General features: G+C 35.9%; 1 protein-coding gene across 8 annotated transcripts in view; it reads right to left on the minus strand.

The window, feature by feature from the left end:
• Positions 1 to 14,701, minus strand: part of LOC142087825 (ubiquitin carboxyl-terminal hydrolase 12-like) — a 32,273-nt gene that overhangs the window by 8,986 nt on the left and 8,586 nt on the right. For 5 of the 8 annotated variants that reach the window (XM_075162494.1, XM_075162491.1, XM_075162492.1 and 2 more), the window contains 6 exons: positions 9,210 to 9,290; positions 4,699 to 4,912; positions 3,512 to 3,738; positions 2,213 to 2,289; positions 1,245 to 1,328; positions 394 to 591 (listed from right to left, as the gene is read on the minus strand). In XM_075162494.1, the coding sequence (XP_075018595.1) occupies positions 394 to 591; positions 1,245 to 1,328; positions 2,213 to 2,289; positions 3,512 to 3,738; positions 4,699 to 4,912; positions 9,210 to 9,290 (881 nt within the window). The remainder of the gene's footprint in view (positions 1 to 393; positions 592 to 1,244; positions 1,329 to 2,212; positions 2,290 to 3,511; positions 3,739 to 4,698; positions 4,913 to 9,209; positions 9,291 to 14,701) is intronic. The other 3 variants (XM_075162498.1, XM_075162496.1, XM_075162497.1) reach the window with 1 other exon arrangement.

Raw genomic sequence — 14,701 nt, forward strand, 5'->3', positions numbered from 1 at the left:
TATAAAAAATCAGCAGTACACGGTTTATTCCACGTGGTGGCACCAGCCTCTAAAAAAACTTCAATGGTTTAGCTAGTAGCAACATGAGAAGTGTATGTTAATTCTATTTTAATAAGTGTTTTTCCAAGATTTGTTTTTATTTCATTTAGCATTCCTAGAAAGAGCAAACCTGTGTACTCAGAAAGCAAAATTTAAAACTGTAAAAAAGCAGTAAAAAAAGACGAAACCTTTTTTTTTTTTTTAAAAAAAATACTTTCGGACAACTAGCTCTGACACTGCTTAGCATGCTCCCATATTGTCAGCCACTATACTGTTATAAAATGGCACATGAATGACTCCTTTTAAATTTCAAGAAAAGGCATTTAAGGTCCAGAAAGCACAAAACCAACATACCTGCCACAGTGAACAACTACAGCCACAAGGTCATACATTCTGTCAGGATTTGTAGCATCTCCTGAAGTGTTAAAGAGCCGGAGCTCCAAGGGAAAGACTACACGGTAGGAGAGTTTGGTGTATCGATGCAGCTGGTCCATGTATTTGAACCTTTTTAAGTGCAGAGCTAGAATCATGGGCAACTTTTTCACTCTCATTCTAAACCACAAAAATATGTTAAACACAGAACAAGGTATTAGCAGATCATCTAAAACAAAGCTTTGTTTCAGAACAGTTTCAGTATGAAGAAGCTTCTTAAAAGGCATCTAAAATGTTGATGAAGACTTTCAAAAGGCTGCTTTTCTCATGTATATTCCAGGGAGAATAGGCAATATTTATTCTAAAAGACCAACTACACACCTGACATCTGAATGCAGAACAACTGTCTATGTTGAAAACATCAATTTTTCATCACATCGATGGGAAGAAATAGATGGAATAAATCTGTCTGCTGCTCTGGCTGTGACTAAGTATGAGGTGAGAAACAAGCTTTTTCTACACAGCATTCATAGTGAAAGCAGATGGGATGGTTTTCAGTGGCTTTAAGCTGATTAATGCTAACTAGGGAAAATGCGAATGTCTGGAAGCACCAGATATAAGCTCTTCTGGGAGGAATACAAAATTAATTTCTTCATTTCTCTCTGATAAGGTTGCCACAAAGTTACTTGGTCTCTCCACTTTTCCTTACTCCCTTCCCCAACAGAGACCTAAACAATCTTACGTTTTCTTTTTACTGAATTCACAAGGCGTATTTTTCCAACAGCTGCCTATTTTAAGAGAACATTACATTAGCCTGAATATTTGCACCTTACCTCTTCTGTGCTTCCTGTTTACTGCGGCACTGCTCACAATAGTATTTATATTCACTGCATAGAGTTTCAGTATTACTAAACCCTCTGTAGAAATGAAAGAAAAGTCAGATAATCTAATAACGCTGAAAAAACCCAAAGTACACACAGAAGATGAAATTCCTCTTATTCATATCGCTCACATCTCCCAAACACATTTTAGGTGTATTTGCCCCAGTCTTGGGATGTAGTGTCAATGTTCAGCTGGAAAAATCTGGAAATTAACACCCTCAAGTATTAACCGCATACTTTCTGGGCAGGAGTCAAACACGATAGATAATAAACAGCAATAGGGTGATTGTGTTTTGTTTCCAGAGGCAGCCACTCCATGTTTTCTTTGGTGGCGGACACTAACTGTTAAGACCTATAGCCATTAGCCATTGACTAGCCAAAGCCTGGATTATCTTTCAACTCCTAGCAATTGTACATCCATTATCAGCTATTAAAAAGCCAGATGCTATATGCAACTTGCAGTTTCCTAGCAGCTGATAAGCCTTGGATCTAGCAGTCAAACACATGAAGCACATTTCTATCAGCAAAAAAAAACGTGACCACAAACATCAGGACCAGACAACTGAAATGCAATAACAATATTAAAATAAACGAGAATTCATTATGAAACCAAACATACCATGTTTAGTTTTGATAAAACCTGACTATATGATGTAATGAATTGAAATCCCCATAAAAGAAAGTGAAAATCAATCTTACATACCACTAAGAAATCATCGTACTCATTAATTACTAAAAAACACTAAGAAATGAGCAGCGTCAAAAAGCCACGATAAAGATAAAATGAACAGCACTCTAAACAGAACATATTTTACCATAAGTCAAAGCCTACAACTGTTGCACAATAGAGCAGCTAAGCTAGGCTCTTTCCTTCTGACAAAGAGCAGGTATTTTTTCCATTCACAAATATTTTCATTTACCTTAGACAGTGTGTAATTGATGTATTTTGTTCCACATCAACCGATAGATCCAGAAAGTCCTCATCTTTGCTACTAACCTTGAAAAAAATAAGAAGAAATATTTCATAACAGTTTAGAACGCAGATTTCTTTTAACCATTTCTGGAATGGTGCAGTATCCTCGTTGCAAGTAGAGACCTTCGTGATAAAAAATAAATATACACACACAGAGGCCCTTTCTTGAGGTAAACTAAAACCGGAGAAATAATCTGATGTGTTGTTACAATCCAGAGAGGAATATTTTTTTAAAAAAAAAAAAAAAAAAAAAGGCCCAAACCCAGAAAAAGACCCACAAAAAAACAAACCCAAAATCTTTCTTGCAAAACATCTCCCCCCCCTTATAACTTCAAGTCACAGCTCCTTACTTCACTGGCAAAACCACGTTTTTAACCACTCAGAGCTCTCAGAGCTGGAAAAGCTTTAACTGTATTCCACTCTGCTTTGTAGACTGATACAGCTTTCTGCTGCATTTCAGAGTTTAGCAGTAAATACGTACAGGAAATGCAGAAACAGGCAGATGGGTTTTCAATTAAATGGGTTAGCAGCTAGAAAGACCATCTTTCCATTTGCAGAACAGTCACATTTAATTTCAAAATTCTTGAGACAGAATCTTATTAATGTCATTTTTAGAGCTTCTATTCACCATATAGCCATAATTTTAGATTTAAAATGCCAAGAACAGTCATTTCATCACTTCTCTTTTTTTCTCTCTCCATCTGCATTTTCATTTTTTTAGAAATATTAAATCAGACATAGCACATGGGTAACTACAAATTCCTGGTCTGAAGGTGGTGTATTTCTTCTAATTCTAGACTTTGTGTGCTTCTTTTGCTCTCAAATAGAGCGGCTATAGACCAGCACCAAGAAGCAGAGACTTCCAGTTCAAGAAATTCAGTTAATCCCAGAGTAAAATAAATAGCAAGCAACTCTCATGTAGAAACACAACATAAACTATCAATCACTGACACAGGAAATAACACGAAGACAAAAAGGCAGCTTATATCAGCCAGGTGCAGACTGCTTCGATGGAAACAGGGAGGAGGAACAGAAAAAACACTCTGCTTTTTCTGAGAAACATACCTTAATGAGTATTGGTTTGAACATAGAGGTGATACAGTCATAAAATAGGCTATGCTCCATATTTTAATAGAGAGAGTGCAATTTCATCTATCCTAATAAATGAAAAAGTGTGCTTAGTGTTAGGGAAAATGATCCAGAACCTGTGAAAAATCTAAGAGGTTTGGTTTTGTTTTAAACGTACAGCCTCACAGTTAAGACATCTGGTTTCATTGGTTAGTGTTCCTTGGAAGATTTCATGGACCCACGTCAGATCAGTCTTGTCTCCTTCTTCACTCTCAATGCTGCCATTCTGGAGCTTGCCATTCTGCTTCTCCTGCTTTTTCTCTTCTTGTAGTAAGTCAGCAATAGTGTTAAGTAGGTAGTTTAGGAATTCATGTGCATCCTGCTGCATATAATTATCAAATAATTCTGGAAAGGAAGAGATCAAGGAGAATGAAAAAATACAGATACTTCATAATATCAAGTTACTATGCTTTTAGCAATCACTGCGTGCCCTTCCCCCTTCTCTACCCTATTATACAATTGTGGGTTACACTGTTAAGAGTCTTTGAAGAATTGTACTTTGTTGTTCTCGCAACGAATGGTAGGTTACCCTCACCCATTCCTCACGTTGCAAGAAACAGGCAGCTGAAAAATAACATGAAGGAAACTTAGTTCGGGCATTTCTTGGAACTGAAGAAAACCATGATTGGTTTTTAGGTTTTTTTTTGTTGTGTTTTTTTTCCTTTGGGGAGGGAGAGAAATAAAGAAATTCAGATGTGTTGCCTTCAGCCATTAGTTCATTAAGTCCAGCATCAAGGGGCAAAAATCCCCTACTATAAGTTTGTTATCTTTTCAAGTTCAAGCAGAGATGATAAATCAACATACAGAACTCTTCCTCACAAAGTCGCCCTGGGAAATAACCACTAGTTCTCATCATAAGGAATTTATCCTACCGCAAATGTAAGAAAGCAGGCTAAGGGTGGTGAAGTTTCCTTAGAGACTTTAACTCTGACCAACTCGTGAGCTCTGTTTAGCCCGTGACAATTTCTAGCAACGACCCAAAGTGTGCTGACTTGCAGCAGACCTCTACAGAACATGATGCCGACGTGGAATAACTGGAGTACTGAGACTTGTATACATGCTCTGTACTTGGTCTAAGCAAGTACAGAAACAAAGATATCTAGATAATCTTTTTATGACACAGCACAGTTCTGGTATAATCTCTGTTCCTATGCTACAGAGGTGGTGAAATTCACACCACAAATAGGAGTTCAAAAATCTTCCAGAAATCTGTTAAAACTTGACAATTTGGACTCACTTAAAAAGGAAGTTGTGTTTATGTTTTATATGCTTAAATCTGCATAAAAATTTCATTTATTCATTTACCATTTTCTTTCCTCAAACGGGAAATAAATTTCTTGGGTGGGATGACTCCCACCTTCTTCTTTTGCGTAGCAATACTGTTGAAGAGATCAGAGAGGCATGTCAGGAGGCTTTCCTTCTTTCGAGGCTGCACTTTGTATGCCAAAACTTTTTCCCGAAATGGACGACAAAAATAAAGTGCCTGTAAGACTGAGTTGCAGTAGCAGGTATTGCCGAACTGGTTAAAACAGAACAAAAGGAAAACAAACGTTTTCATATTAGGCCTGTTAAAAAGTAATAAAAGAAAGAGGTTGCTCATTAAGAACGTCACACACTGAAAATGGAAAAGTCGTCTGTCAGAGTTCATTTACTGGGGAAATACTAGTAGGCATGGTGTAAAAGACTCATCCTTGTATCATCACGGCTGGTAACAGCAAGAAAAGGAAGAGCAGACAACAGTCACAGTGATACTGGGCATACACAAAAAAAGCAGGAAACCACTGACCAAAAAAAAAAAAAGTCCAATTGAGGGCTCATCACAAAATCAAAACTTCTGGAGACAGAGCATGCTACTAATCCTGATAGGGGAGACCCTGCGGATACTGATGTGGAGGGGTGCCAATGACACAGCAGAACAGAGGGACAAGAAAACAGAAAAGGAAGAGACAGCATCCGTCTGCATCACTGCGTCTCAACTGTATTACAGTAACAAGAGCTCAATGCCTGAATTCATACGTTAGATTTGCCTGTGTCAGATACACTAAGTACTTTTTAGAGATAGTTAGCAAGGTAGATGTTAAATATTTCCTGTTCATAATGAAATACTATGAAAAGTACATGATGCAGGCAAATTCAAAGAGCAGCTGTTTTACATCTGCCATATCTGAAGGCAGTGTCATTTTAGAGAAGGAGAACAGCGATAACAACTTCCAGAGGCAGTGTTCCACATTGCTGAACAAGAAGAAACATTCAGACTGCTGAGATATTAGCGTATCATCCACAATACACCATGGTTTTTTGAGTTTTTTCTTTACAATTTATTGTGCAACTGTATTGTACAATGCTGTTGCTTCAAAAAAGTGAAATAAATTCTGGGTTTGCCAGTCCCCAATATTCTGGTAATGAGATTTTGCGTCTCAAGAGCATTGAGAGCAAAATATTTTAAATAAACAAAACAAGCATACAAATCTGACTACAGAACACAGACTATTTTGTTAAGTCCAAAACCAGGACAGGGGTACTCAGAGAATATGGCCACTACTGTTCACAAAATTCGGTGTGAGTACTGTAGCAGAATGATTTCAAGTTAATAATCAGTTTGCTGACTGAAACAGAAAATTAACAGTTTAATTCATACAGCTAAAAAGGTTACATTATAGTTACATTTACATTAATTTATACCATATGCAAACAACACGGAACAACAGTTAAAACTTATTGACATGAGGAAAACAAGTATGCAAGCCGAACAAACACGTGAATTAGGATAGAACCTAACTCATATGCTTGTTAGTAAGCATCATGAAATAAGAAAATAAATAAGCATCATGCCAACTAAATTTGCATACACCACAAAATAGGCAAGAGAACTACCAAAAGTCTGATTAAATATTATTGTTTTCTAATATATTTGTCTATAATAATCCCAGAAAATTAAAAGACAAAAGAAACTAGAAATTAGCAATCTTAAAAAAAAAAAAAAAAAAAAAAAAGGAAGGTCATGGTGCATCTTAAGTCAAAAAAGTTTACAAAGCAAGTAGTTAATGAGTTTTCAGGACTGTATTCATGGAAAAATCATGTCAAAAAGCATGAAGTCAACTGGTTATACATGTCCTGCTTTGATGCCACCCACACAGACATGAATTATTAGAACCAAACTAAATGGAAGAGTTAAAGGAGTTAAAGAATTAAAATTATCCAAATAGCTTTAAAAATTCCTGACAGTAAGATGCAAGATGCTTTGCTGTAGTCAAAGTGATATGGTGAAAAATTCACTTTAGGGCATGCTTTAGGTTTTAAAAATGTCCTTCTAAATAGTATTTCAACATTCTTTGTTTGCTACTACCTTTACATAAAGTAGTGTGGAAGAACTTTTATTCCTGAAATCAGTATCTTAGCATTTTAGGTATTTTACTGCATGCCAAGTACTTTACAAAAAGACCATGCGATGCATTTTATTTCAGCAATTCTGACTTTTTTTCATGTTAGAACAAAATCCTTCTAACTTTGAGAAATTCAGGGCCTTGGGAAAACTTCTGAATAGCTCAGTTATTGACCTACCCTTCTCTGTGTTAGAGAGAGTTCTCCACAAATAAACAGTATTACATAGCAGTGTCACACTTTTAAACTGCAATCGGTTTGCATTTAGAAGTACAAAGTAGTCAGATCTTTCCAGTCATGACCCTAACTTTGCTAGAAATTCTGCCTAAAAAAAAAAAAGAGGGCTCTAACCATTTGTCTTTGACAGAACCCCAAAAACCAGGTTGGCAAGGCAATTCTCAATGGGCTGATGAATATTTCCAAACCTGGAGTTACATGCACAGATCAAATACACAAATAGTGTATAACGTCTAATGTGACCTAAAACACAAAGGAAAAACAGGTACAAACATGTACGTTTTAAAATCTTTTTGTCATGGTTTCTCTGGTATAAATAAATATTTTAAATAGATACTAAAACATAGGGTTTTTTGCTTAAAACTGACTGTATTTAGAGTCAACATTACCTAACTTCATAAGAACTTGCAAAATTTTACACTTTCAATGTAAAAATGAAGTTTGAAGGCTTATTTTAAGATAGAAGCTTTTTAAAATGAAAACTGAGATGAAATTCTACAATGAAAACACTGTTCCATCCCTCCTGCACTTCAGTTCAACATTGCACATGATCTATTTTAACAGGCTGTCAGAAGGAGCAGTCAGACCCTTCTCCCATATACTCTGCAGTGGCTTTAGCAATAGCGACTGCAGGCAAGCTGGTTCAGCTCACTGATCCAAAGAGAAAATAAACATAAAAAAAATAAATTTAAAGCCTCCATTGTCCATGGGTTCAACACTTGATTGTAGTGCAACCACGCATTTACTAGTATCGATGCCAAAGCCATGAAACTGCCCTCTTTAAAGTGCTCCAATTAACTTCAAATCATGAAAGAACTAGAAATAACTTAGGAAAAAGCTCTGCAGAACAGCAGCATGAAAACGATCATCCTAAAGAAATTGGTTGCAAGGAATAAAGCACAACAGTATTAGTCATATTTTGTCCTTCAAAACAGAGAATGGATGTGGTTATAATAATTCTGGTTATTTTTAGAATGCTATTTTTCCTCTTCACACTATTCATCGCTCTGCTATCTATGTTACAATTGGAGATGCCTTCCATTTTTCTCATTATGATGCAAACCTCAGCAGCTTTGGAATGGCCATTAACACCATACTTAAGGAATATAACTCAATGTGTTTAGATAGTTTGGTGTCTGAGAATACAAACTGCTGGAAACCCACACAGAAGTCAATTAAATGAGTTTGTAACGAGCTGCAACAAATAACACTTTAGTAGCTATGTTAACCTTATTTGGTGCGTCAAAAGATAGATCATCTTTCAGTTTTCAACAAAATATACCTAGATGACCAGCAACAGAAGTATGCTTATGTTTCTAGTGAGTTCTGCCAAAATTGTGCTTTCACGTCATAAATATGGTGCCACAGAACCACTGTTTCTTTCTATTAACTAACTTCCTATATTCATTGGTAAAAGATGGCACAGGCGCAACAGCTGCCCTTCTCCTCTAGAAGCACTGGCAAGATCAACATCAATGCTCCATTCTCTCCATAGCTAATTTAGGTAGACAATTCTTATTGCCCAACAGATCCCAGTCAAGTCAGATCTATACAAACTGACAGATACAAAAAATGTATCTTTTTAGAAGGATTCACTGTTACACAAGGCTATCAAAAAATAAAAAAAGGAGTATTACTACATGTAAGAAAATTATCAACCAAGTCAATGTCATTCATCTCCTGTCTGCGTCCTCGCATAGAAGAACTTCCACTAATCGCACGAGTAATGTTTTTAGAAAAGTAACACATTTTCAATTCATAGAATCATAGAATCAAAAATTCAAATCATAGAATCATAGAATCATAGAATTCAAAACCTCAAGGCTCCCATACACTGCAAGCATCAGGGTAAAATCAAATCTCTCTTCTCTAGAAGAGCATATGAACAATGTACACACTTTATTAGTTAATGTCCTTTCCAGCTAAATATTAAAATCCTATAATTAGAAACATGCCTGTGTAGGCAGATTTCTTTCAAAGACTTTATAATAAATATACTTTTTTTTTGTATTTAAGATGAAATTTATATCTTGGTTAATAACAAGGCATAGCACCATCTTGCAGGATGTGGTGTCTATGCAGAGTCCCAATTTAAGTTAGAAGTGCTCATAGATAAAATTCTAACAGAGAATCCTGTTAAATTCAAAATTAGGATATGAATTAAAAAACATCATTTCAACCATAGAAAATTCACTTACATTGACCAAGCCAAAATAATGCTCATTCACAGGGAACTGTTCAGGACCAATCTCTTTCTCCAAAGCAGAGGCATTGGCGCCCTACAAAGAAACAGTATGTTTATGTTAGAGAAAAAAAAACTTCCTGAAAGAATCCAACAGCATTCATACTACTCCTATAAAAACAAAGAAGCTAAGAAAATAAGTTATTTCCATTGAGCATTAGCGTCTCATGTTTCCTATGTTCTTCAAAACGAAATCAATATGATGCCTTATTTTAAAAGGTACCATGGTTTCACTTAAAAACTCAACTTGAGAGCTATCTGATCTAACAGAAGGGGTTTTTTTTCATTTGAATTTATTTGAAAATTAACAACACCACATTTGTTCTCACTTAAGACTTCAGGTTAGTCACAGTGACCTAGAAACACCAATTTAAATTTAGTCAAGAATGCATTGTAAAAATGAAGAAACTTATAACACACAGAGAACTTCTAAACTGAGAGGACAGAAACCACATGAGCTACAAATCCCGTGACAGAAAAAATATCTTTTTGTGATATGGCTGTTTATGATTCGCATCTCATATAAAGAATTCCTGAAAAAAATCTTGCCTTCACTGACACATTAGAAATACTGTAATTTTCTAACTTTATTTCTGGAAAGTATGACGGACAAGTGGAGCATGATCACAAAAAACAAAAAGAATGGAAAGAAGGATTTTATCAGACGTTTCTCAAACTCAGATCAGTGCTTTGGCTTTGCTACCCTTAATTTGAGGGGGATGTATTAAGCTTACAGTGCATTTTGATACATCCTTGAGTCTCCAGCAATATAATGAGGATAGAACTTACTATTTTAGATACAACTGAAAAATACCACTACACATCCATATGGTCTTACTTGTCACGTAGAACAAGAACTAAAGCATACCAACATTTTAGTTTCAATTTTAACTTTGTCCACTTCAAATTCAAAGTGGTTTATGCATCTCTTTCCATTTTTTTCCCTTTTTTTTAATCCACCAATACCTTACAGCTGAGCTCCCGCTTGGGATTTGGTACCTTCCCTCATACCACTCCATCTTGTTCTCTAATGTTTCTTGCTGATCTTCCAACAGTCCTTAGCTGTATCTGTGCTGTTATCTAAGGAATTACCATCATTCAATGCAGAATCCAAGCACTTTGGATTCTTGACTTCTGTTTTAAACATCCAAGTCACTCCACCTAAAACCTTCTGCAAACAGTGAATAGAAACCCTTCTGCACAGGTGAGCCGTCTTAAAACACCTCAGAAAAGCACTAAACAAACAAAAATTACAGTCCAGCAAAATTCAATTAATCTATTTCCCTGAAGCTAGCAATGTTTTTTAATTGCTGAGCAAGTATCTCAATCATTTCCATTAGCACTCTGCTATTAATATAAACCACAGACAAGTAGAGACTGTATAGACAGTTCCATCCAGATTGTCTTTAACAAACAAATAACTAAAAATTTTCTAAGAAACAGGAAAGAAACCAAGAAATAATTTAGTTTAACAGGAGGAATGGAAACTCTGTAGCTGGATCTCCCACGTCAGATTTACAGTGAATTACATATATCAAAAAAGACAGAAAACGAAGAAGGCTCAAAATTGGGCACTATAAAAACCACAAAAATATTCACTAGATACTGACAGATTTACAAGCAAGACTCTTTGCAAGCAGCAGTTACACAGAAATTTTTTGAGGCATCAGTGCCAGTTCAAGCAGCTCCTCTCATTTGCGTCCCTACATCCATTCCCTGCTTCCAAGTACCTCTTTTCCCCTCCACTCCCTCCCCCCAAAAAACCCAAACCAAACCTAGACATAAGAACAGCTATCTGCAGGGAAGAATTACTGATACAGCTCTCTCCGAATGCTACTTCAGCTCTTCACTCATATTGTTCCGATCAACACTGTGACTTTGGGTAACAGCGTAACAGGAGATTATAACCTAGGTGCTCTAAAAATTCAATGGTTTTGAAAAATTTTCAGTCTTGAAATCAGAACAGACTGCTAAGTGAGGTTCCTTTACTTTTACATTCTGCATGTTTCAAGATTAAGGAAGGGATATGTGTAAAATCTGCAAGCTTGTGAAGCTCAGTTTAAATTTCTCTGAACTGTCTTCTCACCTCCTCCATGACCTCCCATACTGTGCTAGAGTCGTACTGGAGAAACAGACAACTAAAGCAGGTACCACAACTTACAGAACTAGTGAAACTAGACAACACTCCAGTCTATAAAGCAACACATGGAATAAATATCTGAACAAAGAAATAAAAGCATAAGAATTGTACTTTTTAACAAAAGCATGCTATAAAGAATTTAATAACCTACCATAAACCAGTGTCACAATTCAACTAAACCAGCAACTCGTACCCCACATATATCTACCCATCTAATCTAACAGGTTACATGTGCCTTTTTTCCAAGTGCTTCCTTGTATCTACTGCCCAAACTCTGTAAATTTGGGTAAGTTAACTGCAGAGGCAGATTAAAAATTAAGATTTCCTTAATAAATTAAATGCTAAAGTTAGTCAATCAGCCACAGAAGCTAAATTAACCTAACATTTAGTTGCAATGTTTCTGAAGTTTCTTGTCAGAGAACATTTTAAATTAGCATACCAAAATCATGAAAACCAAAACAGGACTCAAAGTAATTGTGGGAGGAATTAAAATCACAAACTAGTCATAAATAGTTCTGAAGATGCAAACTTGCAAATTAAATAATACGTAACATACTGAAGAGGCTCTAGAAAATGCACATGCTTAGCATACCACGATAAAATAACTACATTGCAAACAGTAGAGTGATTTATCATGGCAGTCAATGCCCAGGAGAACTACACTACACAAGTCAACAAGTATGTAGGGGAAAAAAGCACCTTATGATGACAGCACAAACTGTCCTTTGTCATGTTTCAGGATGGAAATACATGCCATGTTTGTTAGTAAGGCTGCATAACTGGAGTCGACATTCAGCTACTCACAATCCGTGATCTTTGCAACTAAATTTGCAAATAGCAAATGAATGGAGATCAAATCTAGTGCAGCATGCACTGCGTCTTGCTGTAATGAAGCCTAATAAGCAGCTTTGTTTTCAGACTGATAGGTGTTATACACATTTTCCCACCCCCGCTAAAAGATTTTTCCATCTGGATAAATAACTTCTGCCTCAGATCACATAAATATTTGCTCACAAGAAACAATACACACTTGATAATTTTGGAAACATAAAAGTCACATTTCTCATCTAGAAATAAAATCTAACGAAAGCTGCAAGCATCCAAAGTATGAAAACTTATATTTGGTTATTTGGTGAATCAAGAGAGATGCATCTCTTCTGGGGTGCCACAGACAAACTATTCTGCATCTTACAGTACTTTATACATCTAAAACCGTAAGAAAATCAATACTGTTTTGCTAAACTATGACACACATTGTGGGAGCAATAAAAAATGACAAGAAAAAAAATCACTAATACATACCAATTGAGTTTGCTTGGCATATAAAAACTAAGCAAATAATGTACATTAAAATACAGCTACATATGAAGCTTAATGCATGAGATTAGAACTGACTTCTCATTGCTAGTGCAAGACAAATAAATACACCTTATAAAAAACCCAGAAGTACATCCTTGAGACTTTTAGGAGGTCCAAGGCAATGCTCTCAAGGAACTGCTCTGCTACTCCGGTTCAGGAAGAGACGATAAAACTTTCTGTACACAGCTCTGTGAGCAGGAACAAAACACAAATTTATACAGTCAACACATAATTACCCGACGAGGAAAACATCCCCCTAGTTTAACTAAAGCGGTAATACTGTTTTACTTATATAATTAGACTCTCAGAGAGATGCGAATTTAACACTTCCATATTGGTGGGGGAGGTGACAACGAAAGTTTCAGCAACTTGTAATCAGGATTTGTAATTTTCTAGACATTACAGTGACTTAAAATGTTGGTTGGACTTTTCAAGAGCTTCCCTATTCCGTTCACACCCCCACTAGCAGAACTGACTTTGAATCTAGAGAGCGAGCAAGCTTAGCTCAGTGCGCTTCCACAGCTGTGGCAGTATTAGTCAAATAGAAAAGTGGAAAGCTGCCTGGCCCATCTGAACTATCACCATTTTAGCAATTCAGAATAACAGATACAGCTAACAATGGCCAAGACAACCCCAACAGACCAACAATAAAATATTTTGTCATAGCTGCAGTAATTGTACTTTATGCACATTAGCTAATTAAAAAAGAATATTTGTGCTCACTGATTTCCATCAGAAAAGACAAAGAACACCCTTAAAAAAAAAAATCTCATATACTGAATTTTAAAGTATCAAACAAAAGCACAGGGAATTGTTAATATTTGAGTTTTTCTCATTTTTCTAACCAACTCAGTGAGGACATCACACCAACTTTAGATACATATGAGATATAAGGAAGATAGTACTAACTGAGTAAAACTAATATTTACCCAAAGAACACCAAAAGGTCTCTAAGGCAGGTTTTTTTGAGTTTGGGAAAGCAAAAAGGGATGGTAAAGTAAAAAGGGATGTGAAAAGACCAGTTTCAAAAACTCTTACTTGAGGTAGCTGCCTAAGCAAGTCATCACAGATGAAGTGAGCCCACAGTATAGCTGAAATTTTAACTGAATAACCCATCAAAACCAGAATAGAGATCTATCAAGTCGTCCGACTTATAAGCTGTGAGTCCTTTTTGCTCAGTAGAGAAGACTTAAAGATTTATTTCTAGTTCAGTACACCATGCAAGTGGAAAAAACAGCAGTAGACTTCTATTTCTTAGCCAGATTACACTACTAACTCATCGCATCACCAAAACTAGGTAAGAAAGTAGTATGCTTACGCATTACAGTCTCTTAGAAGCTGTACAAACAGTTTGCAACTGTTCCTGCAAAGAAAATGAGTATTTTGCCTGGTCTAGATTTAATTGATTTCAGAAATTGGAAATGTATCAACAGTTTCCAGAGGCTTAAATAGTTCTATGCCCTTAAACTTATTTAAATTTGTAATTATTCTTATAGACAAATGGCTTATAAGATTGCATTCACTTATCTGACAAGAATCATAAGAAGAAATTATTGTTGGAAGATGAAGAAAAGTTATCACTTTTCTGTTCAACTATACCTAAGTAGCTTTACGGTAGAAATTGTAATAAGGCCCAGAGCTGAAGAGTTCTTCTGAAGCTATTGATGAACAGAAGAACAGCTGGGAGCGATTAATAACAAGTACATAGCTCAGATCATGAACTACGGTCAACTGATAACAGAAATCCACATGTCCGGCATCCACACGGTTCTTGCTTCAAGTTTTAACTTCTTCCTTTTTTAGTACTATGAGTTTTACTAAGTTTCAGTGAAATCCTGATACTCCACAAAACTTGGCTGAGAATAAGCAGACTATTATTACAGACTAACTAATGTTACCAGTCAAAATTTTTTATCCTGAACTAACACTTTCACACTTCGAATGAATTC

The sequence above is a fragment of the Calonectris borealis genome, chromosome 13, assembly GCF_964195595.1.
Source record: "Calonectris borealis chromosome 13, bCalBor7.hap1.2, whole genome shotgun sequence".
Lineage (NCBI taxonomy): Eukaryota > Metazoa > Chordata > Aves > Procellariiformes > Procellariidae > Calonectris > Calonectris borealis.